Genomic DNA, 25,760 nt, shown 5'->3' with positions numbered 1-25,760 from the left:
ACTGGAAATTCTCTGCAACCCAGTAGGGATGTGATGCCGGTTACATGTCATTATTTGTCCCTGGACAGTGTGGCTCAGCTGGTTGGAGCATCATCCCATAACCAAAAGGGTGCCGGTTTGATTCCCGGTCAGGGCACATGCTGGGTTGTGGGTTCAAGCCCACAGTCTGGGCACATACGAGAGGCAACCAATAGATGTTTCTCACTCACATTGATATTTCTCTCTTCCTCCCTGCTTTATTCTCTTTCTAAAAAAGCAATGACAGAAAATGTCCTCAGGATGAAGATAAAAATAAGAATGATGAGTTATTATGTGTAAATTGCTGGAAACAATGCCTCGCACGTGGTCAGTAGCGTGCGTGTCTGTTCACTGAATAAGTAGAATGAGCAGACATGGAAGCATTTTCTACTTGAAACACTTGTAAACCCAGGTTTACTTACTAAAAGTTGATAAATATTGCTCAAGTAGAAACCAAGCAAAGCTAATTCGCAGGTTCTAGTAATAAAGAGCAAATGTGTGGGCGGAGTGGGAACTAAGCCAAGACACTGGCGGATAAACTGGGGTCCCGTAGAGCAGAGGCGGGGACGGTAGTAGATCGTGGGGGCTGAGGGCCCAGGCTCTGGCCTAGTGTGCATGACATGTGGGACCGAGGGTCCCTGAGGATGCATGACTCAGAAATCCTGCCCCCCACCCTGGAACAGGTATTTCAAACAATTTGCACAATAGCCCAAGGAAGCTGCAAGAAAGATTATTACCCTGGGTCATGGGTTGAAAAACTTAGAAGAAATCACAAATTACAAGCCATCACTGGCCATGGTAGGAGGACTGTCTATACGACTTCATTCTAAAGAAGTTCCACGCTGGAGAATTAACATTAAAAACTGCACCAAGTCTATTATCCTGCAGGACAGTAAAAGGAAAAGGGAACTGCATTAAAGACATTATTCTATTATCTGTGACATAAAAACACCTGTGGAAAAGTTTTTGCTGAAGATGAGCTTATCAAAGGAAGAAGAAAAGATAAAAGGATAAAGAATCAAACTGCCAGTGCCAAGAATTAGCAACCAGGACAAGTCAACCCCCAAAACTCTAGGTAGTGGGGCAAAGTGAAGAGACTTTAAAACAGGTACGAGTAGAATCTTCACACAGGAAAGGAACTTGAATACAAAGATGAGGGAAAAATGAGTTGCTTCTTCTGTGAATTGACTCATCTCCTTTTCTTCTTTAATTACTTAAAAAATTAATTTGTAGGGGTTAATATACTGTATATTATGAATATTAACCTTTTTCTACTGTTTCATTGATTGTAATGTTTATACACTCAACTTTAGCAGTCAGTTTTTTTTTTTATTACATCTAGATTTTAAGCCGTTAGTTCAAAGACTTTCCTGCAGGAGGAGGACTTGGCAGCCAGGTTTCCTGTATGGTTGCACCTTTCACATTTAGGTCCTTGATCCACTTAGAGTTTATTGTTGCACGAGGCGCGAGGTCTGGGTCGACTTTTACCTTTTCCAACTGACCAATGACGGTGCCTGCACTCAGGCGAAACTAATACAAAATAATTTTGAATGCAAAGTGTAATTTAAAAAGAGAGAATTTTATTTTATGGAAATGTATTATATTAAAAAACAAACAAGCAAAACAAAATGACAGACTCACAGAAACAAAGAATAAAGGACTGCTGCCGGAGGGAAGGGGTGGGGAGATGGGCGTGAAAGGTGACGGGGATACGGTCACAGTGTGATGACTTCGTGTGGTGACAGATGGTTCGCACGCAGTGTGGTGGGCACATCGGATGGAAATGTCAGATCACTACACTGTACACCAGGGAGTAACATTATATCGTGTGTAAATCTTTGGGGAATTAATGAACTCTATTTATCTTCATCTTGAGAGGAATGCCACTTAAAACTCACCTGCTTTAGCAACCAAATTATTGCAATTGTACTTTTTTAACATGGATTTTGTGTGTAAATGTACATATACACAGACACAGCTTATTTGTTTATTTATTCATTTGAATAGAATTCTGTGAGTGTTCAAAACTTTTTGGTCTTTATATGTCACTGGTAAGTATTTATATATGCACATATTTGAAGAAAACGGTTGATATCTAACAAGCAAACTAAAACAGAGCAGAAAGAAAAAAATAAATTACTTTCTTTCCGAGTCCTCTCCAACGTGCTTGTAGAAATGCATACTTCTAGTCACAGGCTTTTTGGTGACACGTGTCGTGAGCTGACCTAAAGTGAAATAGTTCGTCTTCAAGGCTAGAAATGATGGCAAAGGGGAAGAGATTTGCTTTTCTCGAAGCATCATATTGTAATAATAAGGTTAAAGATGAGTAATTGGCCCTGTGGAGGCCATTTTGTGGTTATCCAATCTTTGAAACAGACCCCTTTCACCAGGGGCTTCAAGTTCACAAACGGTTTGCCTGAAACAGAGCAGACCTTGACCGCTGGTTTACAAGTCTCCTTCCCTGCCTTCCTCTTGCCCTCCTCCTCCTGATCAGTCTGGGCAGGACAAAAGGAGGCAATTAGCAAAGGTCAAAATCGCAAAATGGGCCACCAGCCAGACCAAGCTCATCTGTAAATACCGGTGTTACCCCAAAACCGAAGCCCAATGTCATGTGACCAATAAATCCCACCATCAGTGTCTCTGAGTTTTCTCAAAGTCAGACTGAGATTTCAAAACATGTAAAAGACCAAAGCTTACACACTGAGATGTACATAAGAAAATGAAACTTTGTTTACTATAACCAATATCGGTAGACAAAAAACTTGCCAATTACAGGTGGTGGCCATCTGATTTGAAACTCTATCAAGTACATATTCAGTCGATTCAAAAGCAAATTCCTGATCAGGGTATTTCCCTCTTCTTAATCATTTCCTCTTCTCTCTCCTACCCACCTGCACGCTGAACTTACCCCTCAGGAAGATACAACTCTTTTTCTACCCTGCTCTTCCGCTCCTCATCTTGAAACTTTTCAGCCTATCAGCCTTCCAAACTTCTGGGCGGGGTTGGGTTGGAGTCACGGAAAAATCTTTCACGTGATCCCATGGCGCCATCTGGTGGAGATTCAGTGCTTTCCAGGCAGAGGCACATTTCCTGGCCCATATATACCTAGAATTTCTGTCACACGTTTGACTCCATCACAACGAGATTCTTTTCAAGTTTACGAAAACAAAGCCAGCTGAGCCCAATATCCATTCCGCGTGTTAACGCCACCGGTTCAGTGGTTCCCCCCCAAAAATCTTTGCACCTGCCCTGTCCTCTCCTTAAATTAATAAAAATAAATAAACACAAACAAAACCTAAAGGCCAAACGGACATTCTAGTTTATGAAGCAAATGCATATGCTGCCCTTCAATTTACCTTTTCCCCAAACAAGTCTGTGCTTCAACTAAGAAAATAGCTCCACAAGGTTTTTCGCAAAGGGCACGTCCTTCTGGTTTGGCCCGCCAGCGCGCTCCGCCCGGCGTCTGAACCTTCTGCACAGGGGTATGTTTTTAGGGGGTACTAACCACGTGCCATCTCACTGATAGAAAGCTGATTTCTGGCCTTGTCCACGAACAGTGCACACTATATTTGCACTCGAGAGCGATGCGACGGTGCCGTATGCCTCATTCATGGTTTTCTCTGGGCAAGGCTCTTCGCGGAGGGGTGCCTGGGTGGCTCCTTGTGATGCCGTCTCTCCCTGGTCTCTTGCCCTCGTTTCAGATTAGAATCTCCCACGCGAAGCCTGAGCATGGATGCCCCACAGGGCGTTCACATCCACGCTCGAGCCGGGAGCATCCAGGCCCTTTCTCAGATGGACATCGTTTTTCACGGCGGCGACGGTCGGGTGAGTCTGTGCGAGCCCGTGGGAGGCCTGTGTCCTCACGATGTGCGTGTCTGGAAGGTGCCGGCAGGTCAAATTGAAGGTCGTTTGTAAAGAAACCGCAGGAAAAGCGTAAGAGTAGAACATGTGAAACAAAGGCCAATGCTCACTGGGCATTGAACGAAGGTCCAATAAAGGTTAAAATAATTCTGTGTTCGGGGGTGTCCAGCCCGAGGCCCATGGGCCACCTGAGCATGGCTGTGAATGCGGCCCAACACAAAACTGTAAACTATTTAAAACGTGATGAGATTTTTGTGTGTGTGATTACGTGTCACCATGTATTTAATGTGTGGCCCAGGACAACTCTTCTCCTTCCAGTGTGGCCCAGAGACACCACAAGGTTGGACACCCCTGCATAGAACTGGACCCAGAGTTTCTTTGGCTGGTGTTCGTGCGCCCGGTCTCCTGTTACTTTCAGCTTTGAAAACATACCCTGGACCTGTAGCGGGTGCAGGGACTGTGAACACTGCCCTTTCCATGGTGGTTGGGCTTGTCTCCAAGCAGCCGTCACAGGGAGGAGAGACCTGGAAGTGACGGCCATTATCTGTCACTGCTCAGAGCACTGGCTTCCACGTGCCAAGTTGTGTTCGGGTGAAAACAAGATCTTCAGAAGTCAACCACAGTGGGGATAAAATCTGCAACTTCCCGTCCCGAGACAGTGCATCACTGATACCGGCCACAGTCGTGCAAGGCTGTGGAGCATGTGCTTCTCAGCCCAGAATGTTCTAGTGCTCAATCAGTGCACAGACCACCTTTCTGAGTTGAGGGGACACCATGCTTCACTATGTCGCAGGTCTATGAGACACCCATGTGGGAACAGGGGTGACGTTTTGACATTACGCTAAATTTAAGAATTTAACATTAAGAGGAAGTGTAGCTGAGGCAGCAAGCGGATGCCGTGCGAGGCAGCTCGTGAGTGCGGACAGGCCCCGTCTAGGGCCTGGGAGTGGGTGAAAGTCATGGGCGGGGCTTACTCGAGCTTCCACTGAGGGAGCCGTGATGCCAGGAGCAGATAAATGCACATGTGGAAATCAGGAATTCTGGAATCTTACTACTAGATCACAACATCATTGCATACTTAAAACCCAAAGAAACATATACTGACTGTAATTTTTAAATAATGGAACATCTTCTCCCCCTCGATTTAGGCATCAGTTCATACCCAGCCCAGCCTGACCCAGAATTGAAGTTCCCGTCCCTCATTCCTGGGGCCCGTTTAGAGGAAGGTGACCACCTGTGGCCTCCCACAGAATCCTGTCCCATAAAAGTGTAAGAGGATGAGCAGGGAAGCAGTGTGTGAACTACCAGCGACTAGAGTTTGCTGGGTAAAAAAGTAACAACTAGAAAGGAGACTGGCCAATTATTCATAAGAAAGGAGAGAGGAGCAGCAGAGAAGAGAGAGAAAAACAAGAGCATGTGGGCAAAAGCTGGCAGCTCCCATGGGACCCACAGCACAGGGCAGTGACGTGTACAGACTCTGCTTTTTTAAAGCAACACCCATGAGCCTCAGAGCACGAGGGGAGAGCTCTGCCTGCAATGTCCCTGATGCAGCTGTAGCCCCTGCTGCCCCCAGCAGCAGTCAGCCCGTGTCCAGGGCGGGAGGGCAGCCTGCACACCGCAGCTCCTTCCAGCACTGGGGTTCACGGATGGAGCCCCGCGAAGGAGGGAGGAGGCACCCTTGTGGGCGAGGAAGAACACTGGGTCCACAGCAACTCGTACCACCTTCGGTTATGGAAAGGCTTCCGAATCTCCACCCATGGCCATCTGTTTGCGTTTCAGCCGAACTGCACTGTGGCCGAAACGCACAACTCGGCCGCTTTCATTTCAGTTGGCCTTTGCCTGTCTGTCCCCTGCTTTTCCCCAGCTGATGAAAGGCAGCAGTTTCGTTATTTTAAAATTTGGGGAAATGGTGGATGGCAATTAGGATGTATTTATTTGTCTTTCACGGGAAAATAAAATTAGGGGAGATTCCAACACTTGCAGGTAAAAAAAACTACTTAGAAGAATCTAGTTCTGTGGCTTAGAATCGGTCCTAATGGGAAAGAGAACATGATTTAACAAAGTCAACATGATAAACATGAAGTGGCCCGAGAATTCTATCGCTTCTTCCGCCAGCTCATTCTGGAAGGCACTGCGGCGGGGGGAGCATCATACATTTCCCTGGCTCAGCCCGCACGTGGGCAGAACAAAGATGAGCCCCCTGCAGGCTGGAGGAGGAATCAGGAACACCCTGCCTGCGTGTAAAATGGAAATGGGCTTTACCAGATTGAGATAATACGACAACTCAAACCAGGTGCTTCCTCGTTTTCTCTACAGAGAGAAAACGAGCTTGTTCAGAGCGTGTTGGGAAGAGGGGTTTACACTTATCCTGTGCGCTCCTCCCTCACCACGTCACCTCTCTTGTCTCCCAAACAGCTCGTGCTTGATGCTGAAACTCTGTGTCTACCCGAGTTGGCTCAGGGGACTGCGGGGCCCACTGCCAGCTCACAGGGACTCTACGAGATCTGCGCGTGTCCAGATGGGAAGCTTTACCTGTCTGTGGCTGCCGCAGACACCACGTGCCACGAAAACAGCCACGTCTGTCTCTGAACCAGCCACGTTTTCCGTGGAGCTCTGCTGTGTCTCAGCGAACCTGAAATACTGACCTCAAGCGACGTGAGACCCTGGGAAGAGGAGCGGGTAGGTGGCAGAGGACACACTTCCAAAAGGCGCTCAGAAGGAAAAGCGTGCCCATGAAGGTGTTCAGACGACGTGTGTGGGTGTTAGATGCGAAAGTCAAAGCAACGCCAGTGGACTGTTTATTCCTCCAGACTGAGTGTCGTCAGAACTGTGCGAATTCCCTTTTCCTTTCTCGTACGTGTCAATCTACCAGGAGATCCTGAACGGCTGTGTGGGATTGATCTGTGGTGTTCCAGTGTGGCTGTCTGATGCCCCATAGAAGTGGCATTGGTCAGCACCCCGAGTTCTGCGAGGTGCTTCTCTTACATCACTCAAGCCTGCGAGTTCCCTCTTCATTTTAATGTAGTTATGTCTCGGTTCACAGGAAAGTCCTTCTTCGGTTTAAAAGGGACTTCAAGGTTGCGCTGATGTTCAATATGTAGTCAAAGGAGTAAATTACACAAAATTAATCACGCTTTCTGTATTGTCAATGAGCAATAAAAACCAACCTCTGCTTGTCACCAACTTCACAGTTTGAGTGCCTTACTTTCTTTAAGCCTCACAACTCTTTGAGGTAGGTACTATTTTTCTTCCAAGTTACTGGTGATGGAAAAGAATGGTTCAGGCAGAGGAAGTCACCAGGTCACGCAGTTTCTATTGGAAGTTAAACAGTGACCCTGCACCTGAACAGCGGTTGTCCCTTGGGAAGACCTGGGTATGTTGTTTCACTCCATCGCGAACCCCGGTCCACAGGGTAACTGTGCAGAGGGGATGACACCCCTTCCGCGAAGAAGCCGAAGTCCCAGTGGCGCCTCTGTCGCTGGTGGAGGTCCAACAGCGAGGTGGTGGGGCACGGGGCTGCCCGTCCCGGGGACCTGCCTCTGCCCGGGGACAGGTGCGACACTGGCTCCGACATCACGGAGTCAGACCCTGTGAAAATACATGCAGTGCCGACTGGTTGTGGAAGTTGCCGTATCACCTGTGAAACCCGCTGGCTACGTGTAAGCCTCTCGTCTCTCACGCGCCCGCCCTCCCGAGGCGTGGTGGGTTTGGGTTTGTTCTGTGTTTGACCAGCTGTCATGATTAGATCCCCCAGCAGTACAAGGTGTGGGGGCATCAACAGCATCACAGCTTTCCAATTATGGGATTTGCAACTATAATCACAAGTTCCAATCAATTTTCTAGTCTCAAAACGGGAAACAGAAAAGTGAGCTCATTCCTAATGCTGTTTTGCGGGGTGGTGTTTGTTGAGCAGTGGGTAGCCCACTTGTAACAATTCGACTTTAAATTGCAAGTGTGTGTGAAGACTTGAAATTGCAAAATAAAACCACGGAGCTTCCTAACTCAACTCCAATCTGCTTTTCCAGTTTCACAGGGGGTGGGTTCTTTTAAATCACAAATTGTTCTTTCATTTCTGTTTAAGTCTTGATTTAAATTAACGTCTACTTTCTTACTATGACATTACTATTGCCATAGTAAATAGTGTTGCCATTTTTTGGATCATATTTACTGGTTCCATGTTTGTGCAAAGGAAGTAACCTGAAGCCCAGCTGACGTAAGGCAGGATCACCGTGGAACATTCACACATTAGCTTGGTTCTCACAGTTCACGTTAGAAAATAACGGTGCTTAGCCGGGTGGCTGGGCTACCTGGAGTGTCGTCCCATAGACTGAAAGGTCGGGGTTCGATTCCTGCTCAGGGCACATGGGCAGGGTGCGTGTTCCCTTCCTGGTCAGGATGCGAACGAGAAGGCAATCAATTGATGTTTCTCTCTCTCCCTTCCTTCCTGTCTGTCTAAAAGCAATGAAAAAAAATGTCCTCGGGTGAGGGTTAAAAAAAATGGTGCTTAAATGATAAAGTGAGGTCAAGAAGAAGTATGAAGGAGAAAGTATGAAGAATAGAACCTTTTAAATAAAAGGTGTAAATTAGATTTATTTTTGCCCCTTTGCTTTACGGCATCATCGTGAAAGAAATTGTTAAGGGTATCTACATTCTCCAGAGAGACATAAGACATTTCTCCCTGGTTACAATGAAAACTTTTAGAGAGACGGTATTCTCAAATGTAGTCCATGAATCTGCCTTCTTAAATGCATTATACAATGTCATTTTAACTATTATCAAAGGTCTAAGGTCATGATTATGCATATACACTAGCAAGGTAGATAAACCGACACCCCTAATGCCAAGTAATAATAAGACCAGCAGGTGTTGACATTTTGCTCAAAATCCTTACTTTTTTTCCCATTTCCAAACCAACTGAGTAGACATAAGAAAAAAAAAATCAAAATATTAGCCTGACTACTAAAGAACTCTTGAGTAACAGCAAAAATGACTTTCTAAGACTGAACGGCTGAGTATCGCATGCTCCTGACCCGGGCAGAACCCAGGCAGAACCCGGGGCTCACTACGCAGGGCAGGGTGGGTAGGGCGGTGCCCCTGCTCCGAAGGCAGCCAAATTCAAACCAGGAGGGGGCGACCCCGACCCCACCCCCGCCCGTCCAGGTCCTCCCTGTCCACTCAATTAGTGGCTCAGCCTCCGACTCTCTAAGGAGTGGTATGAGTGGGTGGGAGTCAGTCTTCTGAAAGGGCAGAGCACCCCCCCCTCGCCGACAAGACTGACAAGACTACAAAGTAGTGCCTGTCCTCCTTTCCTTCCTACTCCGCGTTTCCAATTCCACCCCAAGTTGACTGCTGCGTGCAAACCACATAAACATTGTATCAAGTACTAAGAAGCAGGTGGAACCAGATCTAAGGGTAATGCTATGTAAAACACAATTTACAATTTTTTTAGGAAATAGACAGTGTGACTTCGGTTTTTTTCTTCAAGGGCTGGCTTTGTATTCAGAGTTCAAACGAGGACACTCCCCAAGGCACTTGTCGAGAGAGGATACACCGGAAACACGTAACTCTCCCCAGAGATTTAAAATAAAACCTCCCCCATTTTGGCTTCAGTGTGCAGTAACAAGTCCCACCACGCACACACAAGTGTCATGGCTGTGGGTAGACGGCAATGCAGGATACACGGACCTCCAAGCCCAAAGCACGCACCCCGGCAGGGTGCTCGGAAGAGCTGCTGTGGGCCACCGTGGTGAAAATGAGATAACTGGGGGGGGGGGGGGAGAGGGGTGCGGTGGTGAAACTTAGAAGCCAAAGGTCTAGGAAATCCCACCTGCAGACTGCAGCTTCAGCCCCTGCCCGCGCATTTCCAGAACGGAGCGCGGGCCTGGCCTGGGAACAGAGAACCTGGCTATCCCCTCACGCACGAGTCAGTCCCTGGAAATCCTCGTGGACCTCTCCGCACAGCTGTGTCTACTGCATCTACGGCTCTCCTCGGGCTTGCTCTGCGAGAACCGTCACTAACGTAACAGGAATCTTTCCTAATTCCTGTTTTCCACCAGCACACTACTGATTTTACTCTCTTTACATCCACAAAACACTGAAGTGCAGAAAATGCCGACTTGCACAAATAGAAGAAAACCCCACCTATCCCCAAGTCAGACCTGGTAGCAACTTTATTTTAGTAAACCCGATTGGAACAGTTTACCAACATCCTTCTTGGGCTCTCGGAGCCTGCTCCCGAACGCGGGCACCCGCTCCTGAGCGTGGGGACACCCGTTCCAGCCCCGTCTGGAATGTGCGCTCCTCCTGAGCAGCTGCCCTGCACACTGGCTGAGTTTCCACCTTCCTTTTAATAGGGAAAGCAAAACAGGGCAAAAAAGAACAAGCATAAAATAGTTAGTTCAGGTACAACATTCTTTACACTGAATTTTAAAACCTAAAAAGCTCCCCCAAATGAAAAACTTCTGAATATGTTGGCTGCAAAACATGACCTACATTTATCTAAGGCTGCTTACCAGGTCTCTATTCAACTCGATGTGAATATTCACAGACTTCCCTGCAAAAATAGCAACTTGATGGGAATGCTTACTTTCTAAAATCCAAATTCTGAAGTACATCTGAATGCAACGGTTTCATACCAGGGACTGTGAACCTGTAACTTTTTTAAAAAGAAAGTCTTTTTAAAAAGCCACCCAGGACTCCAACGGGGTCAGGTAACACAAGGGCCAGACTAAGTTTCCTGTGTCAGTTTTAACAACCCAGAGCAGTAACGTATCCTCCAAGTGCTGCAACTGAGCTCCAAAGCAGCAAGCGCTTCTTTACAAAGGCCCAGGAAGCTGCAGACCCAGAGTCTGGGCTGCCTCAGGACGCAGAACTCAGCACTGCTTGCCTACCTCCGAGGACCTCCGCCTCAGATGTGAAGGTAAAGATTTCCCACCCATTAGGGCTCAGGTGTGAATTAGCCCCCAAGCACGAAGCCTTCTCCGGAGGCACAGAAAACAGCAAGTCAGACTCTGCCTGCTGGGTGCCACATCCAGTGTCTCTTCTTCCAAACACACACATGCTCAGGGCGGGGCACAAGCAGGCTTCCAGCTGTCAACATGGAGAATGATGCAACACATAATAAGGGCTCAGGGAGAAACTGTGTGTGTGGTGTACTCACAGCTGAGCCCACTTCTGCCCCACCCTGTACACACTATGTGTGTGCATATTCCCTAAAAAGGTATGATCAGATAAATTCCTTCATCAATAAGCACCTAATAAACATAGTACTTTATATTCAATCATGAAAAAGAAATCTTCCAAAATTCCAGTATAAAAAATATGGGAAAATTCCATATTTCCAATAAACCCACATATACACGCATATGAAAACTTAATATAGGAAGACATTAAGTTTGATTGTCAATGAACTAGTTCTCAGAAAACACCAGTTGCAATGGTTTCATATGTACGTTTCACTTTATTAAAATTATGGCACTTAATATAACAGCAGAAAGTTACACGGCTCCACATCCAGAAGCAAGAGAATCACGGTGGTGCAGACATTCCTTATTACCAATAAAAGTAAAAAAGGTGTAATGTTCCATAAGCCCTTAACTGCATAAAATATTATATTTTTATGCAATTAAAAATATAATATTTTTAGCGTCAACTTTTAGCATCATTTACAGCCAGCACACGTGTGAACTACTTATCATTACCCTTTTACATTCTGTTCAAGAAGTGCGTTAGACGCCTGTGGTGGGACATTCAAACACAACGGGAGTGAACGGTCGATTCTGCTCGTTCACGGGACACACAGCTGACCATTCCTCTCTTACAAACTACTGGATGTTGTCACAATGATTCTACAGTTTTTCAAGGCTCCACCAAGTGCCATTTTGAAAGACAAGGATTTTTTTTTTTAACTGCAGCACCTTTAGACAATGAAAGACCGTATCCTGTTCAGCTACACTATATAAATTAGGACATCTGTGGAAAGTATGTACAAACGAACATGAGGCCAATGTTCTAACAGCTGATAAATGTTGTTTTGGTAAGCAGTTCCCGGAAGCAATATGGACACCTGGTGGTAAGAACTGCCACAGTTTTGAGTTTCCCATACACTATCTTCCTGAAAGAGGCAACTGTAAACATAAAGTGTAAAAAACATTTCACGTAAAGATGCAAAGTGCACCCAGCGCACCGTAACAAGCACTACCCGCCTGCTCCTAATCAAGTAACGTTCAGGAATAAAACATGGTACCACGCTTTCAATGGACTGAGGATTTAAGATGTAAAATGGCAACAAATTCATAATCAGATCCAGCTGATAAGAAAACAGCATATGGCCAAGAGGACCCACTTAAAGAAACAATAAAATTCTAGGACTTAATTCCCCTTATTTGTTTAAACCAATGGTATTCCAGTGTTTTGTTAGCTCCTTCGAAAAGACCACGTTAAAAACACAAAATTAACTCTATCCCAACCACAGGCACGAGCAGACTCCCCTCTAACAAACGGCCAAGCTTTGGTGACAAAGTGCAATTCAACACTAGGCTGTCTTAGCCATTCAAGTACATCTAGTGATTCTGCAGTCCACCACTGCTTTCAAAATAATTTCCTCTTAGAATCAGTCAAGGTCTTCTGTGGATACTCGCAGTCACAGCAACTCCAAGATCCTTTCCAGGCAGCCTGCTCTGTGTTCTGCAGTTCCTGACACGCAGCCATGAAGCTGGAGGGAGGGCAGCAGTTCCTATTTGTGCTATGACACATTCAGGACTCAGGTCTACTGTTTTTCTTCAAACACTGTCACGCTTTCTGTTGTATAAAGTTTTCAAGTTTTATGATGATACAGGCAGTACACTCCATCACCCTCATGGCCACCTCAGACGTGAACCTGTCATTGGGGATCTGTGGGAAAGGGAGCAAATCGGGGTATCTCGTTTTTAAACTGTCCACCCCGTATGCTTCCAAAGTGTGGACGTCATTGGTCAGTCCTTCCAGTTGCTGACTATATTCCTCTATTTTTTGGGCAAGTGCAGTTGGCTTCACGTCCTTATCGGACTTGCCCCTCACAGCATAGTCAGCAGCGATCAAGGCCAACTTGGTGGAAAGGTAGCACTTGAAGCACACCCACTCATTGGCATTTTTATGAAGGTCATTCCTGGCAGCTGAGAAATTCGCTCTGGCTTGTCTTAACCACCTCCGTGCTTCAACCGGGTTACCGACGGACTTGAACGTGGGAGGAACAAAGAACCGCTGGGAGTAAGTCTGTCCAGCTGAAGGCGGGCATTTGTCTTTATTTTGCTGTTGTCGTTCAGATTTATGGCTTGTCGCTTCTTGATTCCATGAAGTATAAAACCTCTGAAATGAGTATTTCTCTGACTGAAATCGGGAGGCCGAGGTGGAAAACGTCCGCCTCGAGCTTCTGTCTGCAGTTTGATCCAGAAAAGACTGTTTCTCTAATCTGTTAATTTCATTCTGCAAATGTTTAAAAACCTCATTGGCCATGTCATGGTTCTCTGGATTTTTGTCAGGGTGCCACTTCAAATATAACCGCCTAATAATCTTCTTTCTCTCAGATTCTGGAAGCTTCCAAGCTTGCTCCACCACTGCCGTCACTTCTTTTAAAACTTCTGGTAAAGAACTCACCTTGAGCTTCTTTGGGGGGTGGTGTTTGGAAGAGGAGGTCTTGTGGCCCTCTTTGCCAGAGAAGAGAGGAGGGACGCTTCGTACGCCGGGGACGAGGAACTCCGTAGGGCTGGTTGGGGTAGAAGGGGCGCTGTCTCGGCTTTGAGAGCTTTCCTCTGGCCTTGAAAACTTATAAAGATCAAGGGAGCTAACTATTTTATATTCACTGTACCCAATATCAATCTGATAGATCTTCCCTAGAAAGCTAGAGTTGTCGGCATCTTCTCTTTCAACTTCTTGTACAATGATTGCGTATGTGTACGTTGGCTGGTATGACCCGTAGATGTCACCCCCTTCGGCATCGACCAGGTACCCCACGTATTCTCCCGGGTAGAAGACATTCATCGGATCCATAAGCAGGGTGTAATGAATTTCGGCGGGTATTGGAGTGCCAGGCATTGGAAGTTCAAGCTTTGACGGTTCTGAGGAGTCATATTTCACCCCTAAACTGTCGAGTTTCTCACTGATCCTATAAATATCATTGCATCCCAGCATAGCAATTAAGTACGAAGTGTCAGAAATCAAGTTGTCAGTGGCCGATTTAAGCGTCATTGCTAATGCTAGTAGAAAATTAATGTCTTTGCTGTCTGAATGTTGTATGTACAGCAGGATAACAGCATTCCCGAATCTCTTCAGAAAAGCAAAAGTTTCACTTCTACTGTGGGGGATGGGATTAAAGCCTTTAACTCTCAATGTTGTCTGGAGTTTTTCAAAACAGGACACTTTCAGGCCTTCTCTTAGGGCTTTGCAAAGTCTTATGGCTTTTTCTTCATTGGCCAGGAAAGCGTTATCGTTTTCATGCTTCATGATTCTAATCAGTCCCGTAATGAACTGTTCAGAAGACAGGAGGAGCTGCAACCTTCCCTGGAGAGAGCACAGGGCCCCAAACTGACACACCTTGGGCATCTCCTCATCCAGCTGCTCTTCAAGTATACTGCTCAGTAAACGGGGTCTGAGTTTTTGAGGAAAAAGCATTATTAACTTAGTATGAAACCCGTGGTCTTTCCCTAAATAGCACTGGCTCAGATCAACCAACATTTGCACACCAATATTCCCCTGGATTCTACTTTTGTAATGCGGCGCATCATCAAACACTAAGATGCTGGACTTCACCAGTCTACCATCTTGGCTTGGAAGGTGAAGGGCAAGGTCGCGTACATTCTCAAGCTCACTCCTCACCTTGACTGAGTCGTTTTGTAGACTCTTGAACAAACCAGAAACTACTCTCTTAACTGTACGCATTTCATTAGGATCTAATTGCTTTCCTTCGGAACTTTTGAATATGCGGCTCAACACTTCAACATACTGCTTAGTTGAAATGACATCTTCGGTACCTAAATGTTTGAACAGCTGATGAAAGGTGCCAAGTTCCAAGGGCAGTTTGTACAAGTAAGGTTTAAAGTCAGATTCATATTCTAGATTTATCACTACCTCTTCAGGCTTCAGAAGCTTCCAACCATCCTCTACCATCACAAAAGCAACGCCCCGCAGCTGGAAACGAAATTCCCTTTTTTCTGCACTGAGAAATTCATATAAGGTCCTCAAGACCTTTGCTCTGGTTTTTACCATTTCTTCATCCAAAGTTGTAATGTTGCATATGTTCCTACAGTTATTAATGACCTTATCAAGAGGGGGATCCAGGTTAACGTTAAGCATGCTTAAGACTTGTTCAAGCTGCTCTTGTGGGCCAAGGTCACTACCTTCCTGTTCTTTGATGCTCAGGGGCGTGGCTTTCTCTGGAAGAATAGGGCAGGATGTCCATAACAGCTGCAGCACGTCACACTGCTTGAATTTTGGATTCACTTGTGCCCCGTTGAACTTTATAAGTGGAAGTGTTCCATTTACCTCTTGATACTGAGGGTGAAATCTAATGAATTCAGCAGGGGCCCGCTCAGGACATAAGAATGGTATTAAAGACAGTTCTTTCAAAAAACTTCCAGATAATAAATCTGTTCGTTCTTGGAATATATGATGGAGAAGGATATCGACTGTATTTTGCAATGTTTCTTTAGACCAGTTTTCTGTGTTAGCTCTCACACTGATTTCCTTAGCAAACTGTAACAACTGCTGCTGAGAAAGTATGTATTTTAGTCCAATATTTCTTAAGAATTCCACCCAGGAGGTCATAAATGCAACTTGATTTTTGGGTTTTATAAGTTGTTCCAATTTTTTAAAGAAGTCCTTTGGAACAAACAATTTTTCAGGAAGCATAACTTCAAAAACTCTCACAGTTCTATCATAGAAATGTTTTGCTTGCTTTAATCGATTGTTAGCATCATAGATTATCAATAAACTTTCCAGTTTTTCAAAAAGTTGTTCCTTGATCTCTGACAATTCCTCAATGTTTGATAATCTATTCTTAAGGTAGATCAAATGCTCTAATTTTGCATCATAGGAGAGATTTTCAACTTTTGGTAAGAGGTGTTTCAAATATACCTCAAGGTCATCCACAGGCACACAGCCAAGCACCTCATACAGTTCTTTTAAGTGTATTTTCTCTTCAAGAAATGCAGATAATGATGATTGTGTCCACTTTTCCACTTCTGCTGAGGGAATACTTTTTGTAAGCACATAGCATGTTCCAAATTTTGCAATGCTCATATAGCGACCACTGATGGATTTGTAGCATGGAAGTGACTTTAAAATTTTTATGTCATCTTGGGACATCAAGTGACTCAAATTGCAGTTGAAATACATCAAAAGTGCTTCAAAGTCATTTTCTACTAATTTTTCAGTTCTAAACGTTGAAGTTTGAACCATATAGTGTACAGCCCTCAAAATACTCGTGGGGCTCTCTATGTTTGCCGTGTGACATGACAACAGAGGAACAAATGCACTGTCTTTGGAACACATTTTGTTCAAAGCAAGCTGGATGCAGCCAGCTTTCATGAGAGCATGAAACACTTTATCACTCTGGGCATTTGGGAAAACTGCGATGTGCATCAGGCTCAGAGGCAGCAGAACATCCCCTTCAGGAACGACAAGCTGATTGGCTGACACGGTGAACTTTGTTCCTGGAAGCAATGCCCAGTCTTTTAGGGTATCAACAACAACGTCAAATGTTGGTTTTGTTTCTTCTTGGTCTTCTTTCACATTTGCAGATTCACTGATAAAATGCCATGTATTCTTAAGCCAGGACTCACTTGCAAAATTATCTTTCCACTTTGTACAATTTTTAGTCTTATATTCACGAGGCAATACAGAAGACAACAAATCAGCAAAGCTGGAGATGTCAAACACTTTTGCAACCTTACAGCTCAATAAAATATTACTGTATTTCAAATACAATGTATTCATGAACAAGTCTTTGCGGGATGGAATCAATTCATGGTATGTTGTTAGAAACTTGGGTCGCTTTGTATCAAAAGTTTGCAAAACACTGTCCAGTGTGATGAGAAGGGGAAGTCCCTCCACTTCTATCTCACTTTCCTCTGCATCCTTAAAACAATAATCAACTAAAAGCTTTAAACTATGAAAAAGTTTTAGGTTAGTCTGCTGGAGACGACAAGGCAGTTTCCCAATGTGGCAGTTGGTGTCTGGAGAGGAGAACGTCATTAAAAAAGCCCTGACGTCAGTGGGGGTCACATAGCTCACGGGAATATCTGCGTCAATGAGACAGTGGTACAGGTTGGCGGTTTCATCACAGTTGTAAACCAAGTTGAAGCCAATTTCCAAAAGCAGGTGTTTCAGTCTATACACGTTCTCTGCTACTGTTTTCCGTGTTGTGATATTATAATCTGCATTTTTAAGGTTTTGTAATTCATCCTGCAGTAAGTTGTCAAAAAATGGCCTCGTTTTATTTGAAGTAGACATATTAATCCAAGTAATTATAACTGCAGAATGCAGATCAGAGCCGTCAATGTTTGGAGCCCGTACAACAGGTAAAAGACGTTTCATATCCTCGTGAATGTAACTATAAAGTGCTTTCACTAGACAGTACAAATCTGGTTGCAGATCAAGCCTGTTGACTGGGAAAAATGACAAAAATTTCTTCAAAGTGTCCTTCACGACATGAATAGGTGTGTTCTGTAAAACGGATAACGTTGGGTCAGAACCAGGGAAATACCGCTTTTTTAACTGGATCAGTAATTCGACATACGCAGGGGCTATCAATGCTGTCATTAAGTTGTTATTCCAGTCACTCCGAACACCAACTCCATTGTCGTCACGCCACAGATTTCTTCTGGCCGAATCTAGAGCAAAGTGGCCGTTCACGTGGAACGGCAAGCCCGTCTCCAGGGAGAGGGGTAAGAAACAGAAGGCCCTGTGGGGTTTCTTGTAGTTGTGGGTGATGCAGGCAGCCACTCCGCCGCGCGGGAAGAGGGTAATATCCTGGTTCTTGTGAGCTGATATGACGCTCTTCGATACTTTCTCCATACTTGAGAAGCCTGACCGATTACAAATGAGCCAGGTGGTAAGGTTTCCTTCAGAGTCCTCAGTATCCATAGTATAGGTGATCTGCTGGACTGGGATGTCTTTGAGCTGTCTCTTTTTAGTAACGCTGTCAACTACAGATGCGTGAAATTGCTTCCTTTTCAATCTGTCTCCATCGGTGATTTTGCCCTTCACAGAATACAGCACATTGAGAGCCCCAGTGGTTTTATCTATTTCACAAATTGAGATTTTTTCCATGTGATTAAGAAACATTAAAAGTTCTGCTCCATCTGACCGCAATTTGTCCAAAAGGTTCTGGACCATTCTGTCTGATGACGGAACTGAAGAAATTTCTGAAACTTTTGCCATTTCTGCATTACGAAGAGGAAATCTAAACATTGTGCAATTATCCAGTTTAAAGTGGTTTCCCAAGTAAAGATCCAGAACATCTGAGAACTGTGTCCTGAAATCTGCATCCAAATCTCTAAACATGCGGCCAGGACTAATGGATGTGGCCCCTGGTGCGTACCTGGCATGAGGATCGAAAATGCACAGGATGTCATTTCCTGAAATGAAAGAAGGGCAGTCTGTTATATGGTACACAGAATTGAACCCTATTCCATACTGCCCCGTTTTGTAAGGGTTTCCTTCTTTGGTGCCTTTTCCAAGATTCTGAATCCCTCTGACATCGTCTTCTGTAAAAGGCTGGTTGTTATACACACAAAGGGCCGGCCCCTGCAGGGGCGCCCACTTGTCGTCAAATATCCTGTCCACCGGGTGCTGCCTGGGGTCAAACACAAAACAGATTTCTGTGGCCTTTGCATCATCGGCATTTTGAAGAAGTTCTTTCAACATTTCCTTTTCTGAAGGATAGGCATTAAGGATGCTCTTAATTCTGCTGGTCAGTTTCTCCTTCTGTCCGAATTCAGTGCCCAGAGTAGTGAAGCAGATGTTGGACGCGTACCTTTCCAAGGCTTTATGTCGCTTTGGCACTGCCCCCAGTTTCACAGCCACTTCCCTGGGTATGTCAGCGTGACAGTACTTCACAGAGCTGTCCTTCACTTTTATCCAGGGACAATCGTTGTAGCACAAAGACTGAGCAGGGAGAAGCTTCAGGTTAGTATCTGGCAATAATATTCTGCCATAATTTCTCTCACAAAATTCTTGTTTCTTGTCTCTAATAAGACTCCATATCCCTTCACTAATTATTCGCCGGCAAAGCTGGAAACCCTCTTCTGTTATTTGCTTTGTCCCCCTTTCTTGATCAATGGTTTCCAAAACAAGGGCAAAATCTTCAACAGTAAATGACTGCCTTACGCCCACACTTTCAAAAAGTTCACGGAAATTATTTTTATATTTATTTGGCAACTGATAAAGGTATGGTGCTGCTTCAAAATTCAAATGAAAAGAAACCTTTTCGGAGCCAACATATACATTTTCAACTAGAATGAAATTAAAGGATTTTAACTTCTCAACAATTGATAACTTAGTGTTTTCATTTTGCATCATTGCTTCATGTAGGTATTTGTAGCAAGCATTGGTGATGTTCTCCTGGTATAACGTAATTCCATCATCAACCGATTTCGCAACTTCTTTCAATTGGTTTACAACGAGATCAACTGTTGGCTTCTTCAGTAATCCCAAAAACTCCTTAACAGCCAGTGGCACTGAACCACAACCTCTAAAGGAATGTGAGTTCTCATTTAGAATTGGCTGCAAGAGACAAACTACATCCTGATGCTCAGCTGTATACAGGTCAGTTGCAGCAAACATGGTTTCAGGCTTAAAACTGTTACCTTTCCAGTCCAGAGAAAAACCTGCTGGTTTTGTCAGAAATGGAAGGAAGGGGATTGTTTGATACTTTGCAGCAAAATCCTTTGCTCTAGGATCCCTTATTTTTAGCTTTTCATCAATAAGACTCAGCAAGATACTGCTTCTCAGACAAGCAGCCGCATGGTCAGTTTTGTTAATTTCAGCCACCGACTCTGCACGTTCTAGCATGTCATCCCATAAAATGTCATCTTTTGCCATACCTAACTGAACTAATTTAACCAAAATAATAGGGTTAAGATAATCCCGAGCAGAACCATAAGGAAAGCGTCCATCTTTAGTATCAAACAACTTTGAGACTCGTCCTTCAGGGTGAATTAATCTTGAAGGCAAAACCAAAGGATGCCCCTCCAGAGAGCAAGGGATACACGGGGTGACCCGAAGAATTCCTGAGAATTCATCAACTTTTTCATTCAGAACAAAATTCATTAAAGGATCTCGGAGTTCTGCTTCAATTTCTTGAATATTTGGGAAAAACACTTCTGAGAAAAACTGTTTCTCTGAAAATGTATTTTCAAGCAGTATCTGTTTGCAGCCAGCTTCTTCAAATCCTAGTTTTACCGAAGAAGGAAGTTCCACAGCACAGAGGTTTTTTGACCCAGTCTTCTTGAGGTATTTCAAAAATATCTTGAAGGCTGCTGGACCAACATCCCTTCTTTTAAGTATAGAGTCATCTAGAAACCTCACATTCTTCATGGAAACCCACGTAGATCCATCAGAGAAGACTCTGGTCAACTCTTTCCCCTTTCCATGAGCTATATCTTCATAAAACCCTTGACAAATCACAGAAAAGTCATCGTGAACTAAATCAGGATCGGGCCACACTGCATAGTAAGTGTAATCCACCAGCTCCCCACCGATGGCCAAGTCCCGCAGGACACTGAGCGCCTCGAGGTAGGCCTTCACAACAACGTGTCTCATGAAGGTGGTGTTCCACCGTCCCTTCGTATCTGTCTTCCAGATCTCTTTTCTATTGCAAGTGACAGCAAAGCACCCATTGATGTGAACTGGCAACCCTGTTTTTATTCGTAAAGGTAAGTAGCAAAACACCTCTCCAGTGTGTGGTTTCACAGCCCACTTCTGGTCCTGGACTTCAGAGAGCAGAACTCCCACGGCCCCACAGGGAACCAGCCCCAGTCTCCTCCCACTTTCGCTCAGGGAGAACCTCAGGGCCTCCCCTGCATCCATGCAGCTGCACAGAAGCCACGTGGTGCACTCTGCTGTTTTCTGGGGCAACTCATCGGATGGCCTTTTCGATTGGCCCAATTTAGCCATTTCAAAGAGAGCAGCTGGGTCATCGTCTGGACCTCTAAACAGCGGCGACTGCAAGTCGGCAATCCTTCTGAACACGTTGTGAAATTCTTCAACGGTGATCTGAAGAATGCAAGACGACTTGGGCGCATCTGGAGGAGGCTTTTTGTTGCTGCTGCTGCTGCAAGTTTTCATGAGCTCAGCAGCTTCTTTTAAAACACTTAGGATAGGTGCATTCAGTGCTTTGGAAGAGCAGAGTTTTTTTTTAATTATTATTGTATCCTGTGCTAAGCTGGGATTGCTTTCCTCAATTTTCAAATACTTTAAATACATTGAGTTTACATTCTGAGTGAAGAGGATAAGCCTGTGTCCACAGAGACTAAATTCGTCCACAAGAGAGTAGATATCAGCTGTATTATAGCAGGTGCTACTGATTTCACTCACTTTTGCTTCCTGTTGTGTTCTAAAGGACAGCCGGAAAAGAGTTCCACTGTAGCTGTAAGGTGTTTCTATGGTCAAGGGTAACTGACAGCCAAACACATCTATGAACGGTTTGAACTGATTAGGAAATTTCCTAAGTCTCTTCTGTTGTTTACTCCAATTAATTTTGATCCCAGGATTAGATTTGTCTTTAATGTGTTTACTGATATGGTTTATGTTTGGATCGAACATGATCATGAATTCTCGACTCATAATGATGGGAATGTCAGTAATATGGTACACGGAATTAAATCCAAGACCAAACTTCCCAACTTTGTCAACTTCTCCTCTTTTTAAAGACTCTCCTAACCTAGTGATGTTCACAAAGTCGGAATCTGAGAACTCAGAATTATTGAAGGACCACAGAGCGGGCCCGTGACACGCCGCCATGCCTGGGTCCAGGAGGTTCTCTCTGATGTCCATATTTCTTCTCATGTCAATCAGGAAGCTACATTCTGTTGCGTTTGCATCATCAGCATTTTGAAGTAGTTCTTTGAAAATATCTGACACTGAAGGATATTCTTCCAGGATGTTTTTAATTCTTACAGTAAGTGGTTCCCTCTGTCCTGACTGCTCAAACCCCATGTTCTCAGGGTTGATCAGCCTGGTGCTGAGGCATGGGACTTTCAGCCACTCCGCGGTTTTCATGGGTATGTCCTCGTGCACCAGAATGATTGGTTCCACCGAATCTTCCAGTAAGTCATTCAGGTCGTCGACTTTGATGTCACAGTAGCAGCACTCGTGAATTGGCTTCATGATGAGTTTAGAAGGCTTTCTGCCATGATGTATGGGAACGGGCGTGTTGGGGCTGGCTGGGATCTGATTGCTGTACAGCCACCTGACAATGTTCAGCATCAGGTGGAGGTTTTGCTTGCTTTCTTGTTCACTGAGGTCTTGATCACTTTTCAGATACACCTTCTGGATGACCATGGAAATATGATCCGATGTCAACTCCTCTATTGAACCACAGACCTTAAACAGCTGGTGGAATTTTGCCATGGTTTTAGGCACGCTATACAAATAAGGCTGAAGGTCAAGGTCATGGAATGGCTTTATCACAGCTTGGGTGAGGGGACAAAATTTTTTGCCAGTCCAAACCCATGGAAATTTTAAGGCTCTGAAAGCATCTTTCCCTTCATTTAAATGATCATGCATGAAGCCATAGATTTCCAGCAAAATATGTTGGAATTGGTAGTAGTCTTCATCACTGAACGTTTTCGAAGTATACCAATCAACCACAATCTTGAAGTGTTTTAAGACAGCACTGATGCTAGGCTTTGTGAACACATCTAAAGCTTTTGCCAGGTCCACGTGGACACTCTCAACAAGAGGAAGTGCAGCGCCAACGAGAACCGCGTGGGCCGAGTCACACATCTCTGGTGGGGCGCACAGCCTGCACAGATCCCCCCGCCACGCCAGGGAGCCTGGGTAATTCGGGGGCCGCTCTTTGCAAGCTGGAACCCATTTCATCTTCTTCAGCATCATCCTCCCTTCTGACGACTGCAGCAGCGTGGGATTCTTATTTAAAACCTGCAGGAGTGTCCTGGCTTTCTTTGTGAGAACTTCCTGATTCGGGCAAGCACTGACCTGTAAAGCTTCAATTTTTTTCGCCACCTGCACAACATCTTTCTCTGTGAGACTGGCTTCGTTTTTCAAACCAATCTGTCTCAAAGAGTGAAGAACATCTGGTGAGGTAAAAGCTGACGGCGGGAAGCAAGCTTCCTCTTCATTATAAAAGAGATCCTTCAGGACTTCCACATCAGGATCAAAGAGCTCGCTGGCTGACACCATCCGTTCCTGGGACATCTGAATGAATTTTAATGGCTTTAACCAATCGAGCACGTTCGAATTCTCATTTTTAAGAGAGGATAGATTCTCTAGGATCCACAACATAAGGTGTGTTATTTCTTCATGTGAGTAAAATGCACTTTCAATATCTTTTAAAACAATCTTTAAGCAGCCAGTGGTCTTTAATTTCTCTATTTTCAACATATTTGCCAGGCGAATAGTAGCCTCGTCACCACTGTCTATCACTGAAACCGAGAGTCGCAGGTTTGGTGGGAGTTTGGCGGTATGGTGCAGGACTTTACAACCTTTCAGTTTTGTGTAAGAGGAAACTCCCTGGCCAGATGAGTGGTCAATTCGTTTGAATATTGGCAATTCCTGAATTATCCTTTTGTCCTTTTCACTGCTCTCAGTCAAACTGGCTAAGAACTTCCTCAGGGCGTCTTTGTGCGTTGGAAGCAGCGAGGCTACCTGATTACACAGCTTCTGAAGTGGCATCTTCTCCATTATCTGCAGAACAGCAGCTGGCAATGGCGAGTGAATGTATTTTTTAATAAGTGGATGTTGTATGCAGGCATCTAACTTTTTAAGGACGATCCCTCCAAGTTTTTGGACAACGTCAGCTAAAAATTCTGGCAGCTGCGCTTCAGACTCATCTTCCAAAATGACCGATGACGGGACCCTGAGTCTGATGAGCTCCACACATGTCTGCCCTTCCTCCAGTGCTGTCCTGGGGACAAGTGGCATCTCGTCAAACAACGTCAGGTCCTCTGAAAAATGTATGTAGAGATTCTTCCAAACCATTTTAAGCCATGAGACAGACGGATGATGCTTGTCTTCATCTAATGGGTACCAGTGAACGATCAGCTCTCTGCCAGGCCAGAGCGCGCTCATCACTTCCTTGATGAGCCGCGCAAACCGCTCGGGGTTCAGGAGCTGCAGCTGGGTGCACGGCCTCCCTGTGAATCGCAGAGACACGCATTAGACACACAAGGCTGCTGCAGGGTGCTCAGCTGCCTATTTCTGCAGATCAAAGAGTCTACCCATACATCCATATTGATAATAACCAATGGGAGATATAATTTTCTCTGGAAAGTGATTTTAAACAAATATATAAAGGGCATTTATGTGTGCTTTAAAAATTATCCTACGATGTTCCACAAATGGAATCAACATGGAAAAGAACTGTTAGTGGTTATTTGTCCACAAATAAAAGTTCCAAGAAAAGCAGGTCAAGTTTAAGGGAGCGCCACTTCGGGAGGGGTGCCCAGCACGGCTGTCTTCTCCTCAGGCCTGCAGAGGCCGGCGGCCGCACCGGACAACGGGAAGGGCCTGTGGTCAGGGCGCAGGGCGGAGCCCCTGTCCCTGCTCACCGACACTGCCTGACGCTGAGCCCCGAGGAGACTCACGGGGCTTCCTTCCCACGCTAACACCTGCCGTACAGGGAAAGGGGAAGCGTTTCAAATGCAATCCCATGGAACACCGACACCAATTTTCTCCCTAAGTATATACAATTTCTAGACGCTCCTAAAACTGATTTTGAAAAACATATAAAAGAGGGCACAGCTCAAGCCCCTTGAAATTTCCATGTATCATCATACTTTGAGCAAGGAAGCTCTCCCTCCTGTCGCAGCCCTACACGTCAGGAAGGCGACTTCATCTTTGTCCCCAAGTCATCTCTCATGTCATAATAAGACATTTTAAAATCACTGCCACACAGGTCTAAGCAAGAGCACCTGTCTGCCATGTTCGGAAACTCTCAACCCCCACACTCTGAATATTCCCAGTTTCCACATCGTGTGACTTGGGTGGGTAAATCAAGTGGAAATATCTGAGAAATCACAAGGTTTTGTCAGGAGCCTGAGTAGCACAGCCTGCTCAGTCTATGAGTTCCACTAAGATATATTTTTGTAATTAATTTTAACAACATTTTAAACAAATGCGTACTCAATTTACAATAATAGAATATCTAAATAATAGGAAACACAAAGAGACAACACCAAAGATACAAAAAAAGTTAGAAATTAAAGTTCACAACACTTAGAAAACAAAAAACTAAATATGCAGCCCAATAGGTTCCATGTTAATAATCGCCATATAACATGCAATTTTGTAGGTAATCCTATGCAAAATCCTTGCACAAAACCTGGCAATTTATAAAACACATACCTACCTTCAGGAAAATTACCCAATATGAATGTATGAAAAATGCCGACCACACACACACACATGCGGATGACGCGAGGGCCATGCTCGACTGCAGATGTGATGGAGCAGACGTGGAAGCACACAGTTCTTCCTATGTGCCCACGTCGGCTCGCTCTGATGTCCTCACTCTTTCTGTTATTGTGTAGTTAAGCCTTCATAGAGCTTTTAACCCTCAATTATAAATGTTAACTCAGAGAAAACTCTTACTGTCCTGGTTTAGAAAGTCACTGAAACTCTCAACCTCCTCCTACAGTATCAGCAAAATAATCTATAGCATCGTG

At 44.8% G+C, this 25,760-nt stretch overlaps 2 protein-coding genes across 5 annotated transcripts in view; one reads left to right on the top strand and one right to left on the bottom strand.

Annotated features, from left to right (window-relative positions):
- The window catches only part of SGCG (sarcoglycan gamma), a 29,899-nt gene extending 22,832 nt beyond the window's left edge, over positions 1-7,067 (top strand). Inside the window, exons 7-8 of the mRNA XM_037129392.2 lie at positions 3,720-3,843; positions 6,295-7,067. Of these exons, the coding sequence (XP_036985287.2) occupies positions 3,720-3,843; positions 6,295-6,468 (298 nt within the window). The 3' untranslated portion in view covers positions 6,469-7,067. The remainder of the gene's footprint in view (positions 1-3,719; positions 3,844-6,294) is intronic.
- Positions 7,068-11,330: 4,263 nt separating this feature from the next.
- SACS (sacsin molecular chaperone) overlaps positions 11,331-25,760 on the bottom strand; it is a 65,771-nt gene continuing 51,341 nt past the window's right edge. For 3 of the 4 annotated variants that reach the window (XM_053665545.1, XM_037129432.2, XM_053665546.1), the window contains one exon: positions 11,331-24,230. In XM_053665545.1, the coding sequence (XP_053521520.1) occupies positions 12,670-24,230 (11,561 nt within the window). In that variant the 3' untranslated portion in view covers positions 11,331-12,669. The remainder of the gene's footprint in view (positions 24,231-25,760) is intronic. The other variant, XM_053665547.1, reaches the window with a different exon arrangement.

This window comes from Artibeus jamaicensis, unplaced genomic scaffold (genome assembly GCF_021234435.1).
Source record: "Artibeus jamaicensis isolate MK-2021 breed Jamaican fruit bat unplaced genomic scaffold, CSHL_Jam_final contig_415, whole genome shotgun sequence".
NCBI classification, from domain to species: Eukaryota; Metazoa; Chordata; class Mammalia; order Chiroptera; family Phyllostomidae; genus Artibeus; species Artibeus jamaicensis.
This window is presented reverse-complemented; position numbering and strand designations above follow the sequence as displayed.